Source organism: Rasamsonia byssochlamydoides (assembly GCF_041956645.1).
Source record: "Rasamsonia byssochlamydoides strain NRRL 3658 unplaced genomic scaffold VTN77scaffold_36, whole genome shotgun sequence".
NCBI classification, from domain to species: domain Eukaryota; kingdom Fungi; phylum Ascomycota; class Eurotiomycetes; order Eurotiales; family Trichocomaceae; genus Rasamsonia; species Rasamsonia byssochlamydoides.
Window position 1 is genome coordinate 29,965 of NW_027192419.1, and position 25,332 is coordinate 55,296.

Below are 25,332 nucleotides of genomic sequence, written 5' to 3' on the forward strand. Positions count from 1 at the left end.
ATGTGGTGTTTGCCCGAAGACCGGGCCCCTGCGTCATCTCTGACGCCGATCGACCGTCCTGCCGGCTCTGCCACAAAACTGACCTCCTCGTATCCCAGCTGGAGGAATTACCAAGTCGGGTATCTCTCGGCTCCGAGCACCAGTCTAGGCCGCTAGGATCGTGACGCAGCCGGCAGAATGGGGAAAAGCAGGCAGATGCGCACGAAGAATGCAGCTCAAGAGCGCAGCATATCATTGGACGGATAGAGGGGCTTAGGTAAGAGGGGTATTGCGAATCATGGCGCAGATGATGCCTGTGATGTTGCAGTTTTCGCCTACTAAACTCGATCACAAACGGCATTGACGGCGAAATTTCCCACTTGTTTGCTCCATCACAATGGTAGAACACTGACGTGCTGGGCAATAATTAAGCGACTGTTCACCCACTCATATACGCGAACTGGATCTCGAGCTTGGGCAAATGATGACCAGGAAGAGCACTTAGGTAGCTGTAACGGATACCGGAATAGGCAACCCGGGATGACGAATGACCCATGGTGGCAGTCCCAATGTGCAATAGTTGATCTGTCCTCAAGGCAACTTCTGGGCTGGATCCGCGATTTCAATTGATTTTTTATCCCTTTTTCGCCGCCCAGACTCTGGCTCCCTCCGCCAAGGCAGCTCATCTCTACAGTAACTAGACGCAAGCTGCTCTGCTGACCTCGGACAAGGCGGGGCTCTCTTATTGCGCAGCCTCCGGTCGACCGGTCCGTGCTGACAAACTTGCCTACCGAGTCAGACGGCAACAGGTGAAGATTAAATTCCAAAATGTCTGTATCAATGGAAGACACTGTCCTGACATGGTAAAGGAGACGATGAGGAAAGCTAATAGTTGTCCTTGGCACTGTGCTAAGCCAATGCAATTTCGTCATCACCAATCCATTGTGGGGACGCTTCGTCATAGGACTTGTTATCGCTCCGTATCTCTTACCATCCTCGCCTAGGGCGTACGTAGGGACTGAAGCAGTATTGCTGTATTAACTGATTAGTTTGCCAGCAAGGAATGTCGCCTGCCAGGCATGCTGATGTAAGCAAATCAAATTCACTATTCAAGTTTCGGCTGCTTGAAGCACTGACTTGCAGCATTGGAATGTTGTTGCCAGTTTGATGCACACCTGTGGAGATCTGCTTCTGACGAGTGAGCTTTAAGTACACACATCAAACTGCAGACAGAACCTGCATGTAACTCCGCTACCTGTCTGTCCTGCAGTCCTACGACACGCCAGGATAAAACATGAATGCAAGGCAGACAGTGGTCCCATGGTTGAGCAGAAGCCACTTCCCAGGTCCAGATGACGGGTCAGGTACCGGTTTGTGGGCAAAGCACTGCCAATATCAATCCATTGCAGTCTATAGGATTTAAAACGAATATCTTTTTTTTTTCTTTCTTTTCTTTTTTGACTTCTTGGCAAGACCAGAAGTATCGGAGAAGACGGCCACTGCAGGTGAGACCTGTCATACCGTAACCATCAGCCCGCGCAGTATTACCACCGACAACACCTTTGTAGACCGTTGTTGGCTTGCAGAGGAGGAATTTGCCATCAGCCAGTCGCCCTGTTCTGTCTCTGATGCTCGCAGAGTGTCCGAGTCCAGTCTCCCGAGAAGGCTGCACGCTGATTCGAGCGCCGAGGTTACAGCCAGATTGCATTTCTCGACTCGTCGTCTCTCCCCTCCCCAGCCACCGTCTAAAGGAGATTTATTTTTATCCACCTCCTCGATCTCTGCTCATCTCTCTGTCGCTCTCTTCGAAGGGCATCCGACAGCGGCCAGTCATCGGTGGTGACCATCTCACCTAACGCCCCACCTTCCCTATCACTGCGAGAGCCTCACAGGGCGGTCGCGATCTAGTTTCATGATCATCATCCCCGGAGCCAGTCATTCGAAGTCACGTCTCTCACGTCTCGTGTGAAGTCCTTCCCCTGCATCGAGTATCCACTCACTTAAATCCGGTCGGTCGTATCTCGAGGATTTGTTGGACTATCCCTTACCGCTGTTGTTCCCATCGACTCGGCACGTGAGTTCATCTATATCATCATCTCGAGGCCGACCGTCCCTTGACATCCTACCCTCCACCTCTCCAATGTGACTGAATTACGAATCGTCTTTAATTCTAATCTGAACGAAGGCTCAGTTGTCCAGCTGTGCAGTCCGGCCTAGAACCGGCCCATTTCAGCGGCCCTGACGCGAGTGCCAGCCATTCGCGAGGATTGGACACGCCTCCAGTCGAAACGTTGAGCCAGATAGTTGCAATTTCAAGAATGAGGTAGTCTGCTGTTCGACTTGGGCCAGTGCACGCGCTTCCAACCCGCCTGCTCGTCCAACACGTGTCATGCGGTGATGCTAGGTGCGACTATCGTGTCAAGTGTCTTTGTCTTGCTGTCTTAGGATCGATCCGCAGATCGAGGGCTACATCTTATCGCTATGCCGGAATTCGAGGTCACAAATACTCTTTCTAGTGCTCCACAGCCTGAAAGGCCCCTTCTCAAAGCTCACAAAACCCTTCCACGCCGACGAGATGTCATCCCGCGGATAGAGATTCCCCCGTCTGACGTGGAGCAGTCGAATGGTGCAGCAGTCGCCCTCACCCCGTCTCTTCCTTTAACGCCTCCCAGACAGATACAAGAGGACGACAATACGACTACACCGGACTTGAAGCCACGTCCTCCCCAGCCCCTGAACCATGATCTAGCCGCACAAGCCGTGAGGATTCGCCAGTTCAGTCCTCCTACTCCGGATACAACTCCACCTCGCCCGAGAGCCTCGACACCTAAAGCCAAGCCGCCGAATCCCATCCAAGCCTCTATATCATCAAGGGCAGAATCGTTCAAGACCGCCCAAGAGGCATTCTCGTCCGACGAGGAACCGGAGAGCCGCAGCCGCTCGACACATTCGCTTGTGCAGAAAAATCGACAAAGGCCGTCACCACCGAAGAATTCGCCCCGGGAAAATGGGTTTCGAGTTCGCTCTGAGGCAGAGGAAATATCTCCATCTTCACAGGGGTCTCGGAAGGTGGAGCAGCCGTCAGACTTGGATTCGTTTGATGGGGAGTGGGTACATAAACACGAAGGGGGATCTGCCACATCATGCGATTGCAAATCACCCCGGCCACCTGGAAACCACGCCAACGGACATACCGCCGAGACAGGACATCAACACTTAAGCTCCTCTCTCGCCCGGGGAAGGAGTCTGCGGGATCGTGTGCATGAATCCCAAGATACCGCCGTGAGCCCGTCGGTCGAAAAGTTTGGAGAAGACATTGGCTGGTTCTTGCCGGAAAAGGAGCAGCAGTTGATGGACCGCGTCAATACTTGGAGACTGTCTGGAGGTTCCACCATGTCGACCATCGAAGCCATGGTCATCGATTTGTCGCCACAGACCAGACGAACGCTGCGACATAGCGGAAAGAAGGCCTCCTTGCGATCTGTAAGCCAGTCGACTCGAACTTCTCTACAGTCCAGCGCGGAGTCGCAGCATCGCCTTGTGCACAAGTCTGCTCGCATCACCAACCGCAACCGTCACAGCGTCGCTTCCGACACGGTGAGCGTCACATCTAGTCAGCTCCCACAGAAGCTTGAAGTCATCCCAGTGGTTGTGATCCCAGAGCGACGTTCCTCGTTGAAATCTTCAGCTTCAAGCAGCAGGAACCACTCCAAAACTCGCTCGCAGGGTTCCGGTAGCCGGCCTACCACTGCACCCGATGGCAGAATGGGCTCTATGGATATGCCCATGCGACAAAGGAAGCGCAACCTGTCCGATTCTGTACATTCTACGTCCAGGATCAGCGACAAAGACAGTCGGGGTCGGGGATTTGTCCGGCCGCCAGTGCCTCCTCGCAGTTCTTCTCTCTCGGCACCTACGAGCAGGAATAATTCCCGGACTACGTCGCTCACTTCGGAGAGCTTGCGACGTCATACGGAGGAGATGAATATGAAGCAGCCGCCGTCAGATCCCAACGCGTCTCCCAGAATCATCTTACCTGAAGATCGTCGAGGCTCAGAAACTTTGGAACGTCGGTCTCTTCACCAGGACGATGATGCTGAGAGACTTCGCGCCCCATCGCAGCACTTCACTCAGGCATCTGTCGTCTCGTCGTCTCCCGGACCGGTGGAAATAAGTGAGGCCACTGCCGTGACCTTCTTCCCCCACAACAACGAGTCTCTATTGCTGATTGATCCGAACCAGCAGCCGGAGTCTCGCGCTGTCCAGGCTCTGCGGGGTCGTCCACTCGATGCGCCTCTCGACACACAGACTCCAGAACAATCTCCAACCCCGGTCAATGCCGATTCGCCGCTTAGGAATCCTCGCCCACCTCCGAAGCCCCCAGCATTCAAGGTTATCCCTCCCACGCCGATGGACGAAGTGGACCGCCAGTTGAGCGGGGAAGAAGAGGAGGAGCATGAACGAAGTGGCCGCTTCGCCCGTCGGCTGAGCTCTGTTCGACGCGCCTTGAGCGCACGTCGGTCTGAGCCCTCCACCTCCTGGTCGGCTTCCACGCGAGCTGCAAGAAACCACACAGCGGGGAAAGACATCGATAGCCGGTTGCATCCATTTTGGCGGCCGCGTGGGTTCTGGGATGACTTTGGCGACTCAGACGACGAACGCGTTGAAGGTCACGCTGAATGGGACCGGAAGGACGAGGACGATGTGTTTGTGAGCAACTCGTTGGGCCTGCCTCAGAAACGGGTGATTTTCGGTGGACCTCTTGCGCTTGCTCGTCGTATTTCCACGAAGAGATCCCATCGGTCTAGTCAGGGTCGAGGCTTGGGCTTTGGAATCATGCGCCCTCGCTCGCCCCTTCAGCGTCGCGTACGTTTTGCTTCCCGATTCGGGATGCACATGACTCTTCGGGAGCTGCAGCAGCGGCTTCGACGCGCGCGACAACTTCGGCAGGAGGAGAAATGGGAGGCGCGGCGGGAGAAGTTGAAGCAGAGTATTGGAGAAAGGACATTGATTGACCCTTATTCAGTCTGCGACCAGGTAGTACCAGCGACACGAACGGCTGGATCTGATGTATTCATGTCAAGCGCCTTGTAAGATGTTCATACGGCTGGTTTTTCCCATGGCGTGATATGATGCTATGACAAGGGTGGCCGGACGTGGAGCGACTTTGAATCGGTTCATGAGGGAAATATTTTGGATGCTATTATCAATGTGCTATGACTCACCTCAAGGCGGAAGGACCCAAGTTATGGTCTGGACAAATCTGACGACGACCCATGCACGACATTGATGAAGTTATGAAGATGCAGATGAAGATGACTAATGAACAGCAGCTTTACGACCCTTTTTTTTTTCTCTCAGGAGTGAAGAAACCAGAGTTGGTCAAGACGCGATCAGATCACGATTGATGATTCACGAAGCATGAAGCATATGCTGAAACACGATTCTGATGACGGTGACGAGTTGGTCGTTTTTTTTTTTTTTGTATCTAATTGGTTTGAGATATACTACTACTTTATCGACCTAGGTAGGTATGTCATACCGTATGGGAGTGAGCTTACTTTTTGATGGACATGTACTGTACTGTACGGTTGTACGTTATGTACGAAGTAATTTTGATTGATTGATTAGTTGAATTCCTGGTTTATGTACTCTCAAGAAAACCAGTTTTTCAAATTGACGGATTTTTCTATAGAAAAATATTTCTTTCATATCCTCGTCCCTTTCGATCCTCCTCCTCTTCTCCCTCCTCCTCCTCGCCCTCGTTTTCTAGCATTCATCCGCCCTCTAACCGCCAAACTCCCATACTCTGCCTCCCTCTCTCGTCGGCGGAGGGCAGTCTCCTCATCCTCATCTTCTTCGTCTTCATTTTTATCGTCCTGGGAGACAGCCCTGATGGCGCTGGTAGTAGCAGTCGCGCTACGACTACTACTATCCTGATTCCGATTTTCTCGCTGCCTCCGCCTCATCCTCTCCAAAACCTCCGGCTCGAGAAACGGTTGCGGGGCACGGGAGGAGTCGAATTCGGTGGTGAGTGGTAGGTCGTTGTTGGTGTTGTCACGTGTCGTAGTAGTTGTAGTAGTAGTATCGGTGGTGGTAGTCTCAGCAGTGGTGATGTTTGATGTCAGCGATGAAAATACTGGTCGTCGGATCTGGATGCCTGCTGGGTGGGCGCTGGGGTTGATGACGGAGCCAGTAGTTGCAGTGCCAGTGCCAGTGGCTAGGCGAGATCGAGAAGATGGTGATGATGATGATGGAGGGAGTAGAGACCGTTTTTGAGGGATGAGGAGGGGACGGCGATGATGATGTTGATGTTGATGTGTAGCTGTAGCTGCAGCTGCAGCAGTTGCTGCTGATGACATTGTATTTGATTGATTGATTGCTCCTCTCTCCCTCCCTTGATCAGAAAAATGATAATTAGAAGTGATTATCGTGTAATCTCTCTCTGTCTGACTGAATAGAATGTATATACTGCCCTGTCCAAATTGAGAGAAAAAAAATCACGATCTCAGTATATTTGGATTATATCGTACTGTAGTATATAAGTAAGGAGGTTGATAATAATAATGATGATGATGATGACAATGTGATATGATGATGATGTGTTTTAAGTAAACCCTGGACGATAATTTCTTCAGTGATTATAAGCGGTCAATTGATTGCTTCAGTGTAGTAAACACCAGCAATGTAATGGCTGGCACTTGAGGAAGGATGATTGATTTGATTGATGATTGATGATGATAATGATGCAAGGTTAGATGTGTACCTATTGATGGTAAAGCTGGAAGTTAATCCCAAGGTTGATTCATGGTGGAGATTATTGTAGCCAGTCAGCGTGCGCCTAGCGGCCCTATCATATACAGAGTATATCTGTACAGTAGGCTCCTAAAATATATTAATTATACTAAGGGTACTATTTGAACAAAAAAATATTTTATATTTAAAAAATAAAAAAAAGACTAAATTTTACTATAAGTTTTATATAGAAAACCTTTTTTTTTTCACCTTACGTTATGTAACTAAGGGTTTGCACCATACAGTACACCATCACATTCACAGCTGTATGTATGCAAATCATGTGTGTGCAGAATATTATTGAGGTGAGAGCAAGGTACATACATACCATACGGGACCATCAGAGTTTTGAAAAACCGTTGACAAATGGTTATTATGATGGATCTTCAACCATTTTTACCATGGCAAATGTATGAAGTTGATTATGCATTCTTCTTGGCCATGACTTTGTTCCCTGAGGTTCAGCAAAAGGCCCAGAGGGAAATTGACCAGGTGGTCGGTACAGATAGCCTGCCTGTCATTTCGGATCGTGAGAACCTTCCTTATATTGATGCGATCGTGAAAGAAGTTCTGCGGTGGCACCCAGTGGCTCCCATGGGTCTACCTCATATGACCACTGAGGACGACATCTATCAGGGTTATCTAATTCCGAAAGGAGCGTTGCTGATGCCCAATATTTGGTACGTTAGCTGACCATCTCTCTCTCTCTCTCTCTCTTCTTTTTTTTCTCTTCTTCTAAGTTTCCACTTCTGCTAGGGGCTTTACCCACGACCCAAAATCATACCATGACCCGATGGTCTTCAAACCAGAACGCTTTTTAGGACCAACTCCCGAGCCTGACCCTCACACCTTCGCGTTCGGCTTTGGCCGTTGCATCTGTCCGGGCCGATTGCTCGCAGATTCCACCCTTTACCTCAGCATAGCCAAATCGCTGGCCGTGTTTAACATCACCAAGCCAGTGGATGAGAATGGCAGAGAGGTGGAACCAGTCGTGGAATTTCTCCCTGGTGTCATCAGTCACCCGGCACCATTCAAGACAAGGATTACGCCTCGCAGTCCCAAGCATGAGGAACTGATTCACTCTGTTGAAAGGGAACATCCCTGGCAGAAGAGTGATGCTGAGACTTTAGAGAGCATTGCCTATTAGAAGGGAAAAAAAGTATCCTTGATCCGGGACAGAAACATTCCTGTACTGTCGATCTGACATTTTCCGGGTTTTTCCTATTTTTGTTTTATCCTTCTATGTATTACTCATTCGCATGTAAGGTACGTATTAACAAAATATCCCCCCCCCCTTTTGTCAAAAATCTGCAATACTGTTGCAGATTTGGCCAAGAAGAGGTGCCATGACACCACCTTCTTGGTAGATATGTACTGTACTAGGTACTCTGTAGCCCTCCAACAAATATACAAAAATCTAAGATAGAATACTAAAGTTTTTTTTTTAAAAAAAGTATACTTCTACTAGATACGAAAAAGGAAAAGCGTCAAGTAATATAATATTAACAAAAATAAGTATTACTTCTACTACTTTATAGTCTTATCAACTTTTCAGTGATAACCATTTTTATAAATTAAATTAAGATAGGGCAAAATTAAAGATTCTTCTTCTATCAAGGCAATCTCGCCGAGAAGAGGAGTCAGCAGAGCCTATATATAAATTCCTAGTTCTAGCAGAAAAGAAAAAAAAAGAAAAAGAAAAAGAAAGGGCATAGAGATTCTCTATACTAATATATAGAAGTCTACTACACTACTGGCAAGGCAAGTTATGGAGAAAAAAAGCTATGTATGTATAGCGGGCAGGACTAGTTTATGTCGATGGAAAACGAGAGAATAACTGAAATTTTGACTAGAACTAGAACTAGATCCTAGTATAACGTAAGAAAACAGTGAGAATTGGAAAAGATCAAGGAGATGAAAAAACAGGTTGATTTTTATAGCCAAAAACCATGGTGGTCGATCAGTTTCCATCTCCTTCCTTTGTTTAGGGGTACTTGCTTGGTTCACGGGTGAGATCACTACCACGGACCTAGGACTCCGCTGACGTAGATATTATCTTGGTTATACGATATTTCTTGTTTTATCCTAGCATGATTGTATCTTGCCCTAGTTGTATTTATATTCACAATTAAACCTGGACTCTGATGTTGTCTTGTATTTACTTAATAGTTTTAAAAAGGAATCTTAAAGCCTTTCTAGAGAAGCTATATAAGAACAGTTTAGAAAAGAAGTAAAAAAGGAATTAGTAAGAAAGTCGGTATTTATATTCTTCCTAAAATAAGAGTAGGTTATAAGGATCTGCTAGATATCTCCAGAACAAGAAGCTGAAAACGCCTGGAAAAAAAAATCTCTGATTTTCCATGCAGGCTGGATACCCTATATGATTGCGTTCCTCGTTGATACAAGTAATCAAGCGGTTTCCAGATACTCAAATATACTAATTAGACATTCACTGAGCCAGCAGCATAGCTAGCTCATAGCCAGGCTACTTAAGGATAAAGATATCAACAAAATGAGTGTGTAAGAGTCCTAAAATATAGGTTGGAGGTCCTCAAGGCAACATATTCATCGCAGCAAAAAGAAGATGAACTTCGAAACTTCGTTGATAGAAGATTGTACTCAGTCCATGTATTTGTTAGCTCACTACAAGTGTTAGCAGCAAATTTCTGTCTCCTCAGCAGCGCCTCATCTGGCTCACCTTGAGAGTTTCCCCCAGTGTTTGCTCTGTGCAGGATCCTTCACATCAGTCAGCAAAAATCGCTGTTAAGAAAAGTTACCGACATGATAACCTACAGTTGTCTTAGAAGTTGTTATCATTGTTGTCATTGTCATTGTTGTTATTGTTGGCATTTTGGGCGGCATTCCGGGCTGCATTTTCCTCCCGTTTCACCTGTTTGTTGCTGGGTTTTTTTCACAGATTGGACACGTTGATTTCCACCATGATGGCCATTAGACCAATGATTCTGTCTTTGACTTTGTGCTCCTGAGTTGACACCTTGCGTCATTTTTGCTTTCTTAGAAACGGTGTAGATGTGTATGGACTTGGTAAGGAATACAGTAATGAATACTGGATGCTGATGCTGAGAATGCTTTCAGAATCAGTTGGAAATTCTGTTGAGAAGCGAAGAGTTTAGAAAAGACAGTGGAATTCCTTGCCGGTAGGCTGCTTTATCAAAGAATTCTAATAAATTGACCGCTGACTGCCCGATTCCTTGTCATATGGCTCTTTGCTGACGTGCATATGCAAAAGGTCGCTTTGGGGAAACGCCCCCTGTCACTTGGAGGCTCTCGGAGAAGGAAATCGCATTAATTACTATAAAGCTTATGTGGTAGGGGAGAAGTTTGATTTGTTCAGAGAAAGTCTTCCAAGGCTGTATACTCCGGAGTATCCATTGTAGGATCAAAGAGGCTGCAAATAATGGAAGCCTGCTAGCCAGCATAAAGGATGGGATGAAAGATGAGTCTAGGCGACCATACAATGCCCGGTTAGGACACATTGTGCCAGTATATCTGTCCAATGTCTGAATGCGGCGCCTGCCAGCCTTGTATCATCTTGCAGCCTTGCACTATTCTTCCTATCAAGGAAGCGATGTCAACACCACCTGCTGTACCATGTATGCAAGGCTGACCCACGCCAAGGGTGTGCAAGGCTGAATGTGGATGCTACTCTTTTCCACTAGAAGAGATTTACAGCTGCCATAGTTGGTATTTTACTGTAAGATAACGAGACGTCAAGACGGGATCCGAAATATTTTGGCTGTTTCGTGACTTTCTCAAGGCAGAATCTACTCTAGACGCATTGCAATCAAGTTACTTAATTTTACCGATATCACGTTTCAATTTGCAATGAAGCTATGCCCAACTAAAAGCAAAAACGCTTTTAAGACTAACTAGTTTCCATCCGGTGAAGCGCTGCATTGTGTAGAGAATTACAACGATATACTAGAGGGTAGCTCTTCAGGCAAATCTGCTGTTATAGATGGTAATCTGCATACAATGCTACATGGTTTGATACTGCAAAGCATTATTCTTATTAATATCCTGCTATTAATATTGTACTCTCCTGCTCTTGCTTGCAAAGCAGATCCTTCGATGCTTGTTCTTTTATCCTATCTAGGTAATATAATAAAGCCAAGATTAAGGCTTACTATAACTGTATGAGGCCGTACTAATACTCTTCTGGAGATGGGGAGCTCCACAGGTACGCTTTAGGCAAACTTCTTAGAGATGCGGCTGAGTTTTGGTCGAACTGCACAATATATGGAGTAATAACCATCAAGCTCTAACAGGATCTATTCGTATCTAATAGTAACTACTTTCATTTGTCCATCTCTATATACGTATGAGCATTGCCTTGGAGGGATTTCAAAATATTAAATAAAGCCTTTTGACCAATCAACCAATTTAACTTTTTAGGCAATAACCCCTTAATGACTTTCTTGCGTAGTTAGAGATATATGTTGGATAATCTATTAAAAACCTATTGAATGTCGACAAAGACGATAAAAATGATTTGAATTTTGACTATGTAGACTAGAAACTCCTAGTTTATTGACATGAAGAAACAGCAGTGATTAGGGGGGAAAAGGATCAAGAAGATGAGAAAAAAAAAGGCTGATTTTTTTTTAATAGTTATAGCCAGAAACCAAAATTAATGGCCGATCATCTAGATCAGTTCTCCATCTTCTTCCTTTGTTTCGGGTATTGTACTGTACTTGCTTGCTTGGTTCATGGGTGAGATAGATCAATATGTACTGTATGTACAGACATACCACCTAGGACTCCTAGGCACTGACATTAAAACAATAGCCAAATGTCCCTATTACAAGGTAAAGAATATATATCTAAGCATTTTATTGCCGTGGTTTCATAATACTTTTTATTAAGAATTAATCAAAACATACCAGAATTTCCAAACAAAAAAAAAGTTTGATATTAAAATATTCTTATTCTATCAATATTGTTTTTTTATTTCATTTAAATAATAATACTAAGGGGGATATTTTTAAGATTTAATTTTTTTTTAGATTTCGAGTGTTTACTATCAATATAAATTTCACTAAAATCAAATTTAAAATCAAATTTAAAAGAATTCTTTTTAATAAAAATTGATGAAATCCTGCAAGGTGGGCGATTTACCTACCTATCTATCTATCCATCTATCTGCCTATCTATCAGTACTAACAGTTATCTTCCCACAGTCATCTAGCAAACAGGTGATGGAACAAGAATCAAGATATGCTTGCTTGTGCTTATGCTTCTAGCACGATTGATTACTCCCTCTCTAGGTAGGTAGTGATGAAATCTGCTACTGCTGGGAGTCACATTTCAATCAATCAATCAATCCACTAAGTAGTATGTATATAAAGTACATAGTACCTGTACTGTACGTAAGAGGAGACATATGACTAAGGGCCAAGGCGTCCATAGGGTGCATATCTTAAAATCAGTCACACCTTTGTCTCTCTCTCTCTCTCTCTCTCTCTCTATTCTTCATGTTTAACAGCCTCCTCCTCCTCCACAACCACCTCCTCCGCCTCCCCCTCCGCCTCCCCCTCCGCAACTTCCTCCAACACCACCGCAGCCTCCACCTCCACCTCCACCTCCGAAACTTCCACATCCCCCGGCACCACCTACACCCGAACATCCTCCTCCCACCCAACCGCAACCGCCCGCAGCTACTCCGCCGCCGCAGGTCCCCTGCACACAATTCCCGTAGGCCTGCGGCGTCAGGTTCATGCACGCCGGGTTACACGCGTAGATGTCCTCGTTGACGCCGGGGTCGCACATGTACGGCGCATAGAAGGGCCCGACGTATGGGTATCCCCATACCAACGGAGTGTAGTAATAGGCGGTGTCGTCGGGGGCGAGCTCTTTCTTCCCATTACCGTTGCTGCCGTCCTTGTCCTTGCTCCTCCGTTTCTGAGCCCGTCGGAGCGCTTTCTGGTAGTTGTTCAGCAGCTGCAGCTGTCTGACCCTGGCAGGCGTCGATACCGCTCTCCCTTTTGCGCGGACAGCGTTGTGTGCCGAGATATGCGGGTTCTTCTCAGGGTCTGATGTCACGTTAGGGTTGTTGTGCAGCTCCTCTGCCGCAGCGCGAGCGCGGGCGGTCGAGTTCGAATGGAAGAGTCCGCCGCTATGCAGGATGGGCTCGCGGATCGCTTCGCAGTACCAGCAGGTGCATTCGCTGTAGATGCCGCCGTTGGTGAGCTTCTTGTACATCTTGCTGGTCCATTCGAACCCGTCGGACAGTTTGTTCTCGTCGACTTTGTCGTCGTGGTCGATGAAAATGCCTTCAGTCTTCAGCGTCGAGTATTCGAAGTAGCGATACGGCGCGAGCTGATGCGTGTGCCAGGCCAGATCTACGTCGAGCGTGGGCACGGCCATGTTGTTCGGATAGCGGCTCATGATCTCGAAGAAGATCCCGTACTTCTTGATCAGCCGGTCCATCGTCGCCCCCAACGCAGGCGAATGGATCCAGTCGAGATTGTCCATCTTCTGCACAAAGGTCCCCTGGCGGATGACCGCTCCGACGAGATCGAGCGCGAAGGGCGAGCTGTTCTCCCAGTAGCGAGACATCATCCGCCGGAACGCGATCTTCTCCCCCGGAAGCGGTCTGGATGCTACCCCGTTCGCTTGCCTCAACACTTTTCTGTCATTGATCTGTGATTCCAGATTGTTACGGAGACTCAGCATATCGCTCACTCCTCCCTCCAGTAGCGGATCGGTGGCAAGGAGCAATTGCTGCGAGGCCGCCTTGACCAAGCGGTTGGGAAACCCCTGCTGGAGGCGAAGGCTGGTGCTGGAGTCAGGGACGCCCCTGACGTTGTAGAGAGTCCCTGGCATCGGCCGGTCGGCTTGGAGAAGCGCTTCCAGATCCTTCCGGAACTTGACAACTCGGAGTTTGTGGTGGTCGATGAAGTACGAACAATGGGAGCAGAAGCATTGCAAGTTCTTGTCCGCGTAGCCAGTTGCAGACTCGAACGCCGTGTCCAGATTGGAACCCATCTCCCCCTGTGTCCAGGGGACCGAGAAGGACTTCTGGCACCGCGGACACTCCAGGAGCTTTTCGGGCAGATCGTCCAGATTGTCCCAGGATCGACCCACGGACGTCGCAAAGTCCTCCTGGGCCGCGTCTCCTGGCCGATATTCGAAAGACTGGTTGTCGATACATGCGTCGAGAATGTGCCAAGGGAGGCCAGCGGCCCAAAAGGTCATTTTGGCATGACGGATACAGTCTTCGAGGAATGCTCGCGGATTGAGCATGTATGCGTGCCAGACCATCACCACGTCTGCAAACAACAACAACAACAACAACAACAACAACAACAACATCAGATAATCAACCAGAGAATGAAAGAGTCGACTACAAGGTCACTCACCCAAAGGGGGCATTTTGTCTCGCTTCCATACGATGCGATGGCTGGGTCTGGTGATGCTAGCATAGCTGGGGTCGCTGAGATCTCGCAAGGTGGGCGGATTGCCCCATGCCGGCACACAGGTCGTCCACCAGGCCGTGAAGCGATCGACGGCCCTGGCGGTGTATACCGCCCACCGTTTCTCTCTGATACGGGCGAGAGCACGAGACTTGTCCTGCGGGGATGCGAATTTATCTGCCTGCGAATCGTAAATGCCGAACAGACCGTCATTACTCGAGATGGCGTCCCGCAGGTCCGCGAACGCTGCCAGGAGCTTCAGGTGCGCAATACACTGGTCTCTCGAAACGGTGGATGTCGTCGGAGACCCTGGATCTGTGAGATTGAGAGGAGGGATTTGAGGGAGTTGCTGGGCTTGTTCATCGTATGGGGGTGGAGAGTCTGGAGGAGACCCAGGAGGCGTGGACTTTGCGCCTTCTTCATCCCTTTTGGCCGACTCGTTTTTGGAATCTTCAATCGCCATCCTGTACAGTACATTACAATCTGGTGGCTTAACGCATGAAGGAAAAAAAAAGAACTGCAATGTGGAATTCACTGCAGATGCCGATGACAGACCGATATTTATATGTATGGTTCTATCTTCTGAAAATGCGGCTCAGGTAAACAATGCTCAAATAAGGAACTGCCACCTCCTCGGGGCGGGGGCCAAATGCAGAAATGAAGACATAAGATTCATGATATATAGCGAGTGAGGCGACGCCAGGTGATGTATAACAGAAATAGCGAGCACCAGACTGGCGGACGAAGCAGCCAACATACCTAGGTGCCTAGGTAGCAAGGAGGCTCAGCGGCTGGGGTTGTAGCCTGTAGGCAGGGTTAGCGTATCGACAGTGATGGGCGGTGGCTGTGTAAGGCTGACAGACTTCTGTCCAATTTCACCTCGTGTCAATCAATTAATGATACAGAATGATCAACAAGCACGGGGCATCGCATCGTGGGGCAATGCAGGTCAGTTGAAGCGTGACCCATCTGTTGCGGGGATAATTAGCGCCTGCCGTAATTAGCACAGCCCTGCTGCCAGGTGCCGGTCTATTGCTTCATCTTGTCGATAAGGACAGGACAGGAGATCTCCTCGTATCGAACCCAAGACTTGGCACTATTTCCAGAATGCAAATCGCAGATTTGACAGATAAGTGTTTGCAGGATATTGCCCCATGGATGGCTTTGTTTTTGACAACAGCCATTAATCAGCTGGTGGCCTGATCTGTTGGCTGATTTCAGGTAATTGTTACGATGCCAGGTATCAATCCTTATGCAACCTTACTGCTGATGACCGAACATGCCATGTGGGAGGCCTAAATAAGACTATGTTCCTGTACGACCATGTGAAACGGGCTGAGTGACATATCAGTTCATTCCTTGGAGGATTTGACAACAAGATGATAATGATGTGGTTGCCCTCCAGTCTGAATCTTCCAATGCTGGTGAATTGTAGTTTTGGTTACGATAACAAAGTTCAACTGTCGCATCCACGGTTCTGCAAGCCATGGGTGGAATCCATCGCTTCCAGGTATAATGTAACCAGTCCAGCAATTGAGTTATCATGTTTGCAGCATTTGCAGCTTTGTATCAGGTGAGAATAGACTGTACCACGTGACTGTCTTGGCACATGAGCTACCGGCCGATAGGACCCAGGATGAGTCATCTGCAGTCACCTGATGCCGTCCGCCCGAGATCGGAAACCCCACTCGATGCCTTTGCTTCTCGAATTAATCTGAGGGGTCCAGCAAGCACGCGACCATCCGAGAAAGAGAAATTAAGAAAAAAAAATCTGGAAAGGAAGCTGCAGACCAGCAAGCACGGCTGGCTGATTGCTTAGCTCGCCATCGCGAAATCGGACGCAAGGGACACGTGCTCCTTCCATTCACGTAGCGGCCCAGTTTTTCTCTCGACCAACGTTTGATCGCCTGCGCGAAGCCGCAGGTCATCCACCGTGGCGGCGCACGGGGTGACGAGCGGCATCGGAGGGGGAGGGGCCCCGGGGGGAAGTCAGGGGCCGTCAGGATCTCACAATGCGACTCCTGTTACCAGTCCGATAAAAACAGGAGTCAATCCTCCCCCTGTGGCTACGGCCACCACAGCGACCGCGCCGGGCGCGCAGGCCGCTGGGAAGAAGCGAAATGCCGCCGGGTCAGGCATGGACAGCTCGCCAGGGAGCATGGAGGACGCCGAGGAAGGCGAACCGCAGGAGGAGAAGAAAAGACAACCCGTGAAACGGGCCTGCAATGAATGTCGGCAGCAGAAGGTGAGTTCAAAGCTATGACTCATGCGCCTCAGTGTGCTGGTTCTGCTGGACCTTTTGTGGCTCCCGGTAGAACTGCCGGCAGAATAATAGTGCTGACTGATGCCATTGCCAGCTTCGATGCGATGTTATTCAAGATCCCTTCACGTCATGCTCGCGTTGTCGCCGCCTCAAGCTCGAATGCAAGATCGAGTCCAACTTCAAGCGGATCGGAAAGCGGAGCCGGAACGCAGAGATGGAACGGGAGATTATCGAGTTGAGGAAGCAGATTGCCAGTGTCAATGCGGCCAACGCATCTCTGAAATCTCAAGTCGCCGGAAAGCAAGACGTCTCCACACCCATGAGCAACGGGCAAGGACTGTATCAGACTCCCTCGGGGATGTCTGCCGACCAGTACATGGGCTCCCACGAGGCGGTCGCATCGTTGCTGGATCTGCGGTCAGGATTCGACGGATCGAACTATATGAGGAATGGCGGTCATCAATTCAAGAGGATCGAGGACGTTCTGGTTGCGTCAGACCGGGTGACGGAATTGTTCAGCCTGTAGGTGGTTGTCATCCTTGTCATTCTCAAAGGCCTAGCAAGACTGACACAGTCAGCTTTTTCACCTTCTATCATCCGTTCTTGCCGTTCCTGGATCGTGACACATCCCCAGACGACTACTACTCCTCCTCGCCGCTCCTATTCTGGATGATTATCAGCGTTGGTGCTCGGCGCTACCAGACCGATCCGAATCTGTTGAATTCGCTGGCCGGTCCAGTGACCAGGCTGGTCTGGAGCACACTGGCCGATATACCACAGAGTTTCCACGTGGTGAAGGCGCTCTGCCTGCTGTGCACCTGGCCGTTCCCGACCAGTAGCACTTCCACCGATCCGACCTTCATGCTATGTGGGATCATGGTCCAAGTGGCCATGCAGCTGGGCCTTCATCGACCGTCGCACACGCAAGACTTCACCAAGTTCCGGGTAGAACTGATCGAATCCGAGTTGAGAGACAAAGTCAGGACGTGGGCTGTTTGCAATATCGTCGCCCAAAGGTATCTCTTCTTCTGCTCCCTTACTCTTGTCCTTGATTGGGCACTGACTTCTTGCAAGGGTTGCAACCGGTTACGGGCAGCCTCCTTCGACTCTGTACGACTGGACACTTTGCGCGAGTGAAACCGTGGACCCCAACTTCAAACTGCCACAAGACATCAGGGCGAGGTTGCAAATCGAAAAGTTTTGCGACAAGGTCACCAAGACGCTCTATAACAATCGTCGAGACCCCGTTGGATTGTCCGATGACAAGGAGAGGTCAACGTTGATCTCTCTCTTGTCGAGAGATTTCAATGATTTGGAAGATCAACGCCGGTCGGAGAACGACGGTAGGCCTCTCTCTCTCTCTCCCTTTTTTTTTTATTTTGCTAAACTCTTGTCTAGCAATCACGGATCTTTATCTCCATGCCGCCCATCTCCACCTTCACCTGTCTGCCTTCTTTGACGATCCGTCCGCGAAGGACTATCGTGAGCGTCTTCTGGCCTTGCACTCAGCCACGACCACCTATCTCGAAGCGGCATTGAATCTGGAGACCTCTGTCGGCCCAGTGCTCTCTTACACACCATACTACATTGTTCAGATGATGGTGGCGGGAGGGTTCACTCTGTTGAAGCTGTGTAAGAGCTTCTTTGCCGCACACATCGACCTGGAGTACAGCAAGAGTCTCTTCAACCGGACCATCTGGGCGATTCGGGGTATCTCGGTGTCAAACAACGACCTCCCCGAACGGCTAGCCGAGGTCCTCGCGCAGATGTGGCGGCTCGGTGGCACTCCGACGCAGCGACCGGCAACTGCGGCTGAGGTGGATGACTCGTTGCAGCTGAAGGTGCGATGTCGTATGAGTATGTCGCTAGTATATGACTCAGTCTGGCGGTGGAGGGAAGATGCTCAGGCCAAGGGCCGCAATATCGAGGGTAGGTTCGATCCAATTCTCTTTCACGCCCTGGTTTCTGACTGTGTCATGCAGCCTCTCTGAAGAACCCGACGGATCCGGATTCCAATGCCGACTCATCTGCATCGTCTATTACAGTCGTACAGACCTCATCGTCGACGCCGGGTGTTGCTGGCGGCGATCCCAGTCTGGCGCCGCCTCCGCCTTTGCCGCAGGGTCTCGGAATGTCTGCTTCGAACGGCGGAGTTGGCAGCCTTCCGAGCGCAATCAGCGGCTTCATGGAGCCAAATTACGAGGTCTTTGACCCGCTGAACTGGCTTCTCGATGGGCTGGTGGACTTTCCTTACACGTACCCTGCGGTGCAGGGTCTGGAAACGCAGGGCATTGCGTGAGCAGTTGCAGTGGCTCGGAATCCTAACGACTTAAAAGTGTTGCAAGAGGGTTTTTCTTTACTTTTACTTTTTCTTCTTTTCATTTACCTTTTTTTTTCTCTTCCTTTTTTTTCTTTTTTCTTTTTTTTTCTTTCATTCTTCATTTTCTTTTTTTTTTGGGCATTTCATCTACGATATCAACTGGTTTTTAACTGGCGGCTGCTGTCTTTCGGGCTGGACATAGCGCAGGCGTCTTTGGAATATCCTCATTTTTTTTTATTTTACGACCGTCATGTAGTTATATCCCATGTTGTATTTTTGAACTATCGTCACGGCCAGATGATCTCCCTGCCACGTGCTGTTTGTTTATGGCTTCTTTTTCTATATAATTTCTATATGTCACTGATAGTAGGCAATACGGTCTTCAGACCACATTCATGATTCTTCATGTCTCCTGACAATAGCGTATAGTTATTGAAATGAAAATGCAGGTAAATGAACCCTGCTGAGTTGATGACAGGTTTTAGTTTAGATTGTTGATAAGCAGAAGGCATCTCGCCAATCATCATCGATAAGCGCGCAATCGCCATTTTGGAGCCCAGACCAACTAACTTCTATCTTTGCTGCATCAGGCAGGTCCATGCGACCGGCAAATCTTCCCCCGCCTTTATACATCGCTTTGGAGTGACATGAGGTAGCTTATCTGTTAAATAATCATAATCATCATCTTACAAAACGCGGGCTTTCCCCGACCACGACGGGTGCATTCTTGTGTCTGCAAACATCTATTTACACAAGGCGAGCAGTGCCTTGGGTTGGTAACCTCACAAGGTAGGGAAACACAGATATCTCCCACGTGTCTACTGTACAATCCAGGTGAATCTGACTAGTTGTATAGTACCTGCCTGCCTAGTGGAACAGGAGAGAGAGCAGAGACAAGAGACATACACAAGGGCTCTATCTCGTGTTGTCTTTTTTTTTTCCCCATTCTAGATAATTATTTCCCTTGAAAAAAAAATACTTACCTAGGCGATGGCCCGACCTCACCCTCTCCACAACATCACCCCGTCGGAGATCCGACGAGCGTCGCAGATCGTGACGCGTATTCTGCAAGAGAAGAATGGCCCGTCCTACGAGATCTATTTCAAGCACATCTACCTGTATGACCCGCCCAAGGCGCTGTTGATGCCCTACCTCGATGCCGAGAGCGACGGCGTGCCGGCCGCGCAGAGGCCGTTTGTCCCGCGGTTGGCGGGCGTGATCTACCATGAGCTGGGCAATCCTCGCGAGTTCTTCGAGATCATCGTCAGTCTGGATTCGGGGACGGAGCTGGAGTTGAGGACGCCCAAGAAGGGGCAGCATTGCTCTTTTGACAGGTGTGTATGGCTGGCAATTCCGGTGGCATCTGGGGAAACGTCTACTAAATGCTTGCTTGTAGAGAGGAACTAAGACGTGCGTCAGAAAGGATCCTGACAGACCCTGCGGTCGTGGAGGCTGTGAAGAAGTTCCACCTCCCTGACGACGTGGTCATCCAGTGTGACACCTGGCCCTACTGCGCCGACCGGTATTCGACCGTCGACACTCACAAATATATCCAAGCGCTGTTGTACGCCCGTGCTCCTCACAACCATCCCGACAGCAACCAGTATGCGTTTCCGATTCCCTTGTCGCCTGTCTATGATCTGTTTGAGGACAGAGTCGTGCGATTCGACACGCTGGCGACCGGGGGTGCTGAGGACGGGCTGAAGCACAACACCGCCCCGGAGGCAGCTCTGGCGCATTGTGTTGAGAATGAATATCACCCGGATCTGCTTAAGGGACCAACGCGACCGGATTTGAAGCCTCTGCGGGTCGTTCAGCCGGAAGGGCCCAGTTTCACGGTCACCGACGAGAACCTCGTCCAGTGGCAGAAATGGCGGTTCCGAGTGGGCTTCAACTACCGGGAAGGACTGACAATTCACGATGTGAGATATGATGGCAGGAAAGTGTTCTATCGTCTCAGCGTGAGTGAGATGACGGTTCCTTATGGCGGTGAGTAGGAGTACAGTTGTGATGTTTGTCTTTGCTTATATCATGCTGATTTCTTAGACCCACGGACGCCGTACCATCGAAAGCAAGCATTTGACTTCGGCGATTCTGGTGCAGGGAACTGTGCAAACAATCTTGGCCTCGGCTGCGACTGCCTAGGCGTCATCAAGTACTTCAACGGATGGTTGAACGATCCCAAAGGGCAACCTGTCGAGGCGCCCAACGTCATCTGCCTGCACGAGCAGGACTCTGGTGTGGGATGGAAGCACACGAACATCCGAACAGGGGTTGCAGCCATCACCCGAGCACGAACATTGGTGGTTCAGACGATCATCACCGTCGGCAACTACGAGTATATCTTCGCCTGGCTGTTCCAACAGAGCGGGACCGTCGAACTCGAGACGAGGGCCACTGGGATCGTATCGACCGCGCTGATCGACGCCGGCAAACGCAGTCCATGGGGGAACGTCGTTGCCCCGGGAGTTCTGGCGCAGAACCACCAGCACCTGTTCTGCCTACGCATCGACCCGATGATCGACGGCAACCAGAACACGCTCATCCAGGAAGACTCGATACCGCTTCCCGAGACAGATGAAGAAAACCCCTTCGGCAACGCGTGGAAACTGGTGAAAACACCGTTCGAGAAGTCGGGATTCGCCGACGCAGCTCCCGAGAAGAACCGCGTGTTCAAGATCGTGAACGAGAAGCGCCTCAACCGGATCTCCGGCAACCCCGTAGGCTACAAGCTCGCGCCGCTACCCTCGCAGCTGATCCTCGCAGGCGCGAACTCCGTCGTGCGCAAGCGCGCCCGCTTCGCCGAGCACCACATCTGGGTAACGCGCCACCGGGACGGCGACCTGTGGGCAGGCGGGAAATGGGCGAACCAGTCCCTGCAGGAGACAGACGGGTTAGCCGACTATGCGGCGCGCAACGAGGACGTGCGCGACCAGGACATCGTCGTGTGGCACACGTTCGGGATGACGCACAATCCGCGCGTGGAGGATTTTCCCGTCATGCCGGTCGAGACGCTGACGGTGTCGCTGAAGCCGGCGGATTTCTTCGAGTGGAATCCGGCGCTGGATGTGCCGCAGAGTACGCAGGCGGTTAATCAGAGTGTGCTGTACGGTGAAGCTTCTACATCTGAAGCCTCATGCTGTCCGAAGGAGTCGAAGCTGTAAATTGAGACGATAGTCGTATCACGTATATATACCTGAGTATGCACGCATGCAGTGCAGTACACAGTCATGTCATGATATGATAGACGAGAGACGAGAGAAAAAAAAAATTGACCAATATAAACCAGATATCATTCCATGAATCGACCGATACTTGTAATTGCGAGTGATTCCGTCTCAACCATGATTATGACAAGAATACCTTTAGGATAGGTTTCTAAGTAAGTAAGTAATCTATTCTCTTAGATTCTACTCTATATTCTACCTATTATTAGCCAGGTAGCCTAATTTATTCTTATAATAATTATAATATATTATCTACTTTATAACAGCTAAGTTATACTAATTATTTAAATTATTACCCTTTCGCACCTGTTTAGATTACTTACATGTACTTAAAGTAGCTTTGTACAGAGTACTTTGTAATAGCCTCTAAAAGTACTGTAATGAGTTGTAAGTACCCTATAAGAAACCCTTTTAAGCAAAGAACAAAGGACCTAGAACCTACCTGGGTAGGTAATAAATAACTTGATATAAACCTGATATTATTAGCCTAGTAGTAACTCAAAAAAAAAAAAGATATCTATTTTAAATTAGACATTGACCTTATTTAAAATAAAAGCTTTGAAATCATTTAAAAAAAGTGCGTACTACATACTTAATGAATGAGGATATTAATATCCTTTTTAAGAACGTTGAGCTTATAAGAGTCCTTAAATTTGTAAATTTGTCTTTATCTAGTGAGGCAGCAGGCTTTAAAGTCGGATTATTAAATTGAATTTAACCTCTTTTGATAATAATTAAATATAATAAATAAATAGACTTTGGATGTAGGGGTAGTATTTTAGGGTAAGACTTATTCTTTTGTTAAAAAAAAAAAGGGATAGAGTCTATAGTACTTCTATATTATGAGATAATATTAAAATAATATAGACCTAGGTAGAGCTGAAGGGAATAATAATATTTATAATGATATTTTAATAGCAGTTGTATGTACATACATACTACTATGAGTACTTATCTCGCGGTTTTCAAATTGATATATATAGTCCTGCCAGTGAGTATGAAAGCAGCAGGTATGCACATACATTCATAGCTAGAGACGCGTATTCATATCGGAAACAGAGCGTCTGCGCAGGAAAGCTGCCTGGCACTCTCAAAACCTTTTGTGACTGCCCCAGCGACGCTCTTTCGACTCAAACGTCGACCCGATATCCCCCCACTTGATGTTCGAAAACGTCACCGCCGTCCCCGGATCCTGCGCTTCAATGATAGCCGGGTTCCCCTCTGTGCTGTTGCAGGGCCCTGCGTTGCCGCTGTCAAGCCAGTTCATGAACTGCCCCGGATCGTTCCAGATGCTGAACACCAGCACCATGCCCCGTCCCAGCGCCTCCCCAATCTGCTGCAACCCGCCCAGCGGCGCAAAGTACGAGTCTACCTGCGAGCAGTAGCTGGTCGTGATGGAGTCGACGCCAGACCCCTGCGCCACCGCGTTCGGGATCACATTGCCGTCTTGCACGTATAAACGCCGGATCTCCGTCAGTGTACCCGTCGTGGTGTTGTCGTCGGTGACGAACTGCGTCACGACTGTAAACGGCCTGCTCGTGTCCACCGTCATGCCGTACCCGTAGTAGTTGTGGTCCCCCACCGCGTAGGGGTTGAATCCGCACCCGGGCTTGTCGCAGACGCCGTTGGAGCCGCACTCGTTGCCGGAACAAGCGTAGAGATGGGAGATGTCGCACGGATGCGGCGTCAGCGCTGTGGATAGGGCATTCGCCTCCCAGATGTCCATCTCGTTGCAGCAGGCGCCCAGCGAGGCCGTGTTGACGCTGCCGTTGATCCACGGCTGCACGCCGCATTGCGCGTCGCAGTATCCAGAGCCATATGCCGCTCCGGCTGGGTTGAAGCTGCTTCGCCCGCCTGAGGCGTCCATCTCGGAGAGATACAGGGCGCCATTCATCCCGCAGACAAGCTTGGAGACGTCCACGTCAAAGCTCAGCTCTTGGCCGAGGAGCTGGAGCATGGTATAATTCCCGTCGGCACCCAAAAGATACACCCGCGGTGAGACGTCGACGAGCTGGTTGCCGTTATAGATATACTGGTTGAGCGTCAGGGAAGAACCGTCCGTCTGCACGCCGAAGCTGGTGTAGTTGGTGACGCCCTCGACGACGCAGTTTTGGGCGCATTCCTCTTCGTTCGGACAGAGGGAAGTGTTCACCGTGCCGGAGTAACAGGAGACATCATCATTTCCGACCTCATGGATTGGGTGGAACAGGTAGTCTAGCACCACCGAGGTGTCCTGCTGGACGCAGCCGGCCGTGGCACTGCATTTCCATGTCACGAGCTGGGGGTGGGCGTCGGGGGTAGGGCCGATCTGCTGGGCAGTGACGGGGGGAAGAAAGCGAAAGATCAGCGCTGCTGTAGCTGTAGCTGTAACAATTCGCGCCATGGCTGCGACAGTGTCCAAGCTGTAGGAACGCGACTCTCTGGACAGCCTCCTGTCGCATCGCGGGATGGGGATACATACACATATTTATGTCTGCAGAAGTGGAGAAATCTAGGCTAATTCATTGAAACGATGTCCTAGATTTCGTTCAACGGCCTGAGAATCATTAGACAATGGACAGCGTGCGGAAAATCGGATAAATTGGCTTGCGCCTAAAATCGTGACAACAGGTAATGACGGATGGTGAGACGGTAAAAGCCATCGAGACAGCCATTACTAGTATGTATGCAGCTATTGAATCGAATCAGCGTGAGCAGCCATCGAGGGGATTGACGGATCGACGGACAGGATACTATTATCTATCCTCTGTGGAATATCGGGATAGCGGGATATCGCCATTAAGCACTTGCAGTGTGGGGTGCGGGGGCGGGTTGGGGGTTAGTGCACAGTACGGGGTAATATGCTTATCCCTCGTGCATAGGAGCCTGACTAGCCTCGGAGAAAAAGAGGGGGCTTGCAAGCCCTCTGCTTTACTTTTAGGAAGTCAATGATTGTCACAAGGACGTAAAGTTTAGTGCGAAGATGTTCTTTCTAAAGGTAGTAGTAGTCTAGGGGATGTCCGGACAAACCCCTGGTCAGTGGTCACTAGCCTCTAGGTCTGTACTTACCAATGAGGTAGAGTATTTTCACTGTTTTCTGAGCCTTCTGGCTCAGACTAGTTTGAATCGTTTAGCGTCCCCTTTGGCTTCGTTAAATAAAGCCTCATGAAAGAGAGAGAAAAGAAATGTAACAGTAACATAGTATACCATTGATTGATTGATTGATATGTCAATCAACCAAGCAAGCGAAACCCCAAGCAAAGAAAAAAAAAAGAAAAAAAAAGAAAAAAAAGAAAAAAAAAGAAAAAAAAAGAAAGAAAAAGAAATAAAAAG

The 25,332-nt window shown here is 49.2% G+C and overlaps 7 protein-coding genes across 7 annotated transcripts; 4 read left to right on the forward strand and 3 right to left on the reverse strand.

The window, feature by feature from the left end:
* Nucleotides 1–2,460: 2,460 nt before the first annotated feature.
* Nucleotides 2,461–5,073, forward strand: VTN77DRAFT_4994 (uncharacterized protein; the record flags this gene model as incomplete). The annotated part of the gene is made up of 1 exon (XM_069421114.1): nucleotides 2,461–5,073. The coding sequence occupies one exon, from the start codon at nucleotides 2,461–2,463 to the stop codon at nucleotides 5,071–5,073; it is 2,613 nt and encodes an 870-aa protein (XP_069277176.1).
* Nucleotides 5,074–5,687: 614 nt separating this feature from the next.
* Nucleotides 5,688–6,341, reverse strand: VTN77DRAFT_4995 (uncharacterized protein; the record flags this gene model as incomplete). The annotated part of the gene is made up of 1 exon (XM_069421115.1): nucleotides 5,688–6,341. One exon carries the CDS (start codon nucleotides 6,339–6,341, stop codon nucleotides 5,688–5,690), a length of 654 nt encoding a protein of 217 aa, XP_069277177.1.
* A 799-nt stretch (nucleotides 6,342–7,140) lies between these two features.
* On the forward strand, nucleotides 7,141–7,921 carry VTN77DRAFT_4996 (uncharacterized protein; the record flags this gene model as incomplete). The annotated part of the gene is made up of 2 exons (XM_069421116.1): nucleotides 7,141–7,454; nucleotides 7,531–7,921. 2 exons carry the CDS (start codon nucleotides 7,141–7,143, stop codon nucleotides 7,919–7,921), a joined length of 705 nt encoding a protein of 234 aa, XP_069277178.1.
* Nucleotides 7,922–9,278: 1,357 nt separating this feature from the next.
* Nucleotides 9,279–9,591, reverse strand: VTN77DRAFT_4997 (uncharacterized protein; the record flags this gene model as incomplete). The annotated part of the gene is made up of 3 exons (XM_069421117.1): nucleotides 9,279–9,417; nucleotides 9,473–9,510; nucleotides 9,568–9,591. 3 exons carry the CDS (start codon nucleotides 9,589–9,591, stop codon nucleotides 9,279–9,281), a joined length of 201 nt encoding a protein of 66 aa, XP_069277179.1.
* A 6,756-nt stretch (nucleotides 9,592–16,347) lies between these two features.
* VTN77DRAFT_4998 (uncharacterized protein) lies at nucleotides 16,348–18,772 on the forward strand (the record flags this gene model as incomplete). The annotated part of the gene is made up of 6 exons (XM_069421118.1): nucleotides 16,348–16,455; nucleotides 16,568–16,995; nucleotides 17,052–17,489; nucleotides 17,548–17,816; nucleotides 17,872–18,402; nucleotides 18,456–18,772. The coding sequence occupies 6 exons, from the start codon at nucleotides 16,348–16,350 to the stop codon at nucleotides 18,770–18,772; spliced, it is 2,091 nt and encodes a 696-aa protein (XP_069277180.1).
* A 1,011-nt stretch (nucleotides 18,773–19,783) lies between these two features.
* VTN77DRAFT_4999 (uncharacterized protein) lies at nucleotides 19,784–21,957 on the forward strand (the record flags this gene model as incomplete). The annotated part of the gene is made up of 3 exons (XM_069421119.1): nucleotides 19,784–20,127; nucleotides 20,190–20,782; nucleotides 20,840–21,957. The coding sequence occupies 3 exons, from the start codon at nucleotides 19,784–19,786 to the stop codon at nucleotides 21,955–21,957; spliced, it is 2,055 nt and encodes a 684-aa protein (XP_069277181.1).
* Nucleotides 21,958–23,110: 1,153 nt separating this feature from the next.
* VTN77DRAFT_5000 (uncharacterized protein) lies at nucleotides 23,111–24,403 on the reverse strand (the record flags this gene model as incomplete). The annotated part of the gene is made up of 1 exon (XM_069421123.1): nucleotides 23,111–24,403. The coding sequence occupies one exon, from the start codon at nucleotides 24,401–24,403 to the stop codon at nucleotides 23,111–23,113; it is 1,293 nt and encodes a 430-aa protein (XP_069277182.1).
* Between the last annotated feature and the right edge of the window lie 929 nt (nucleotides 24,404–25,332).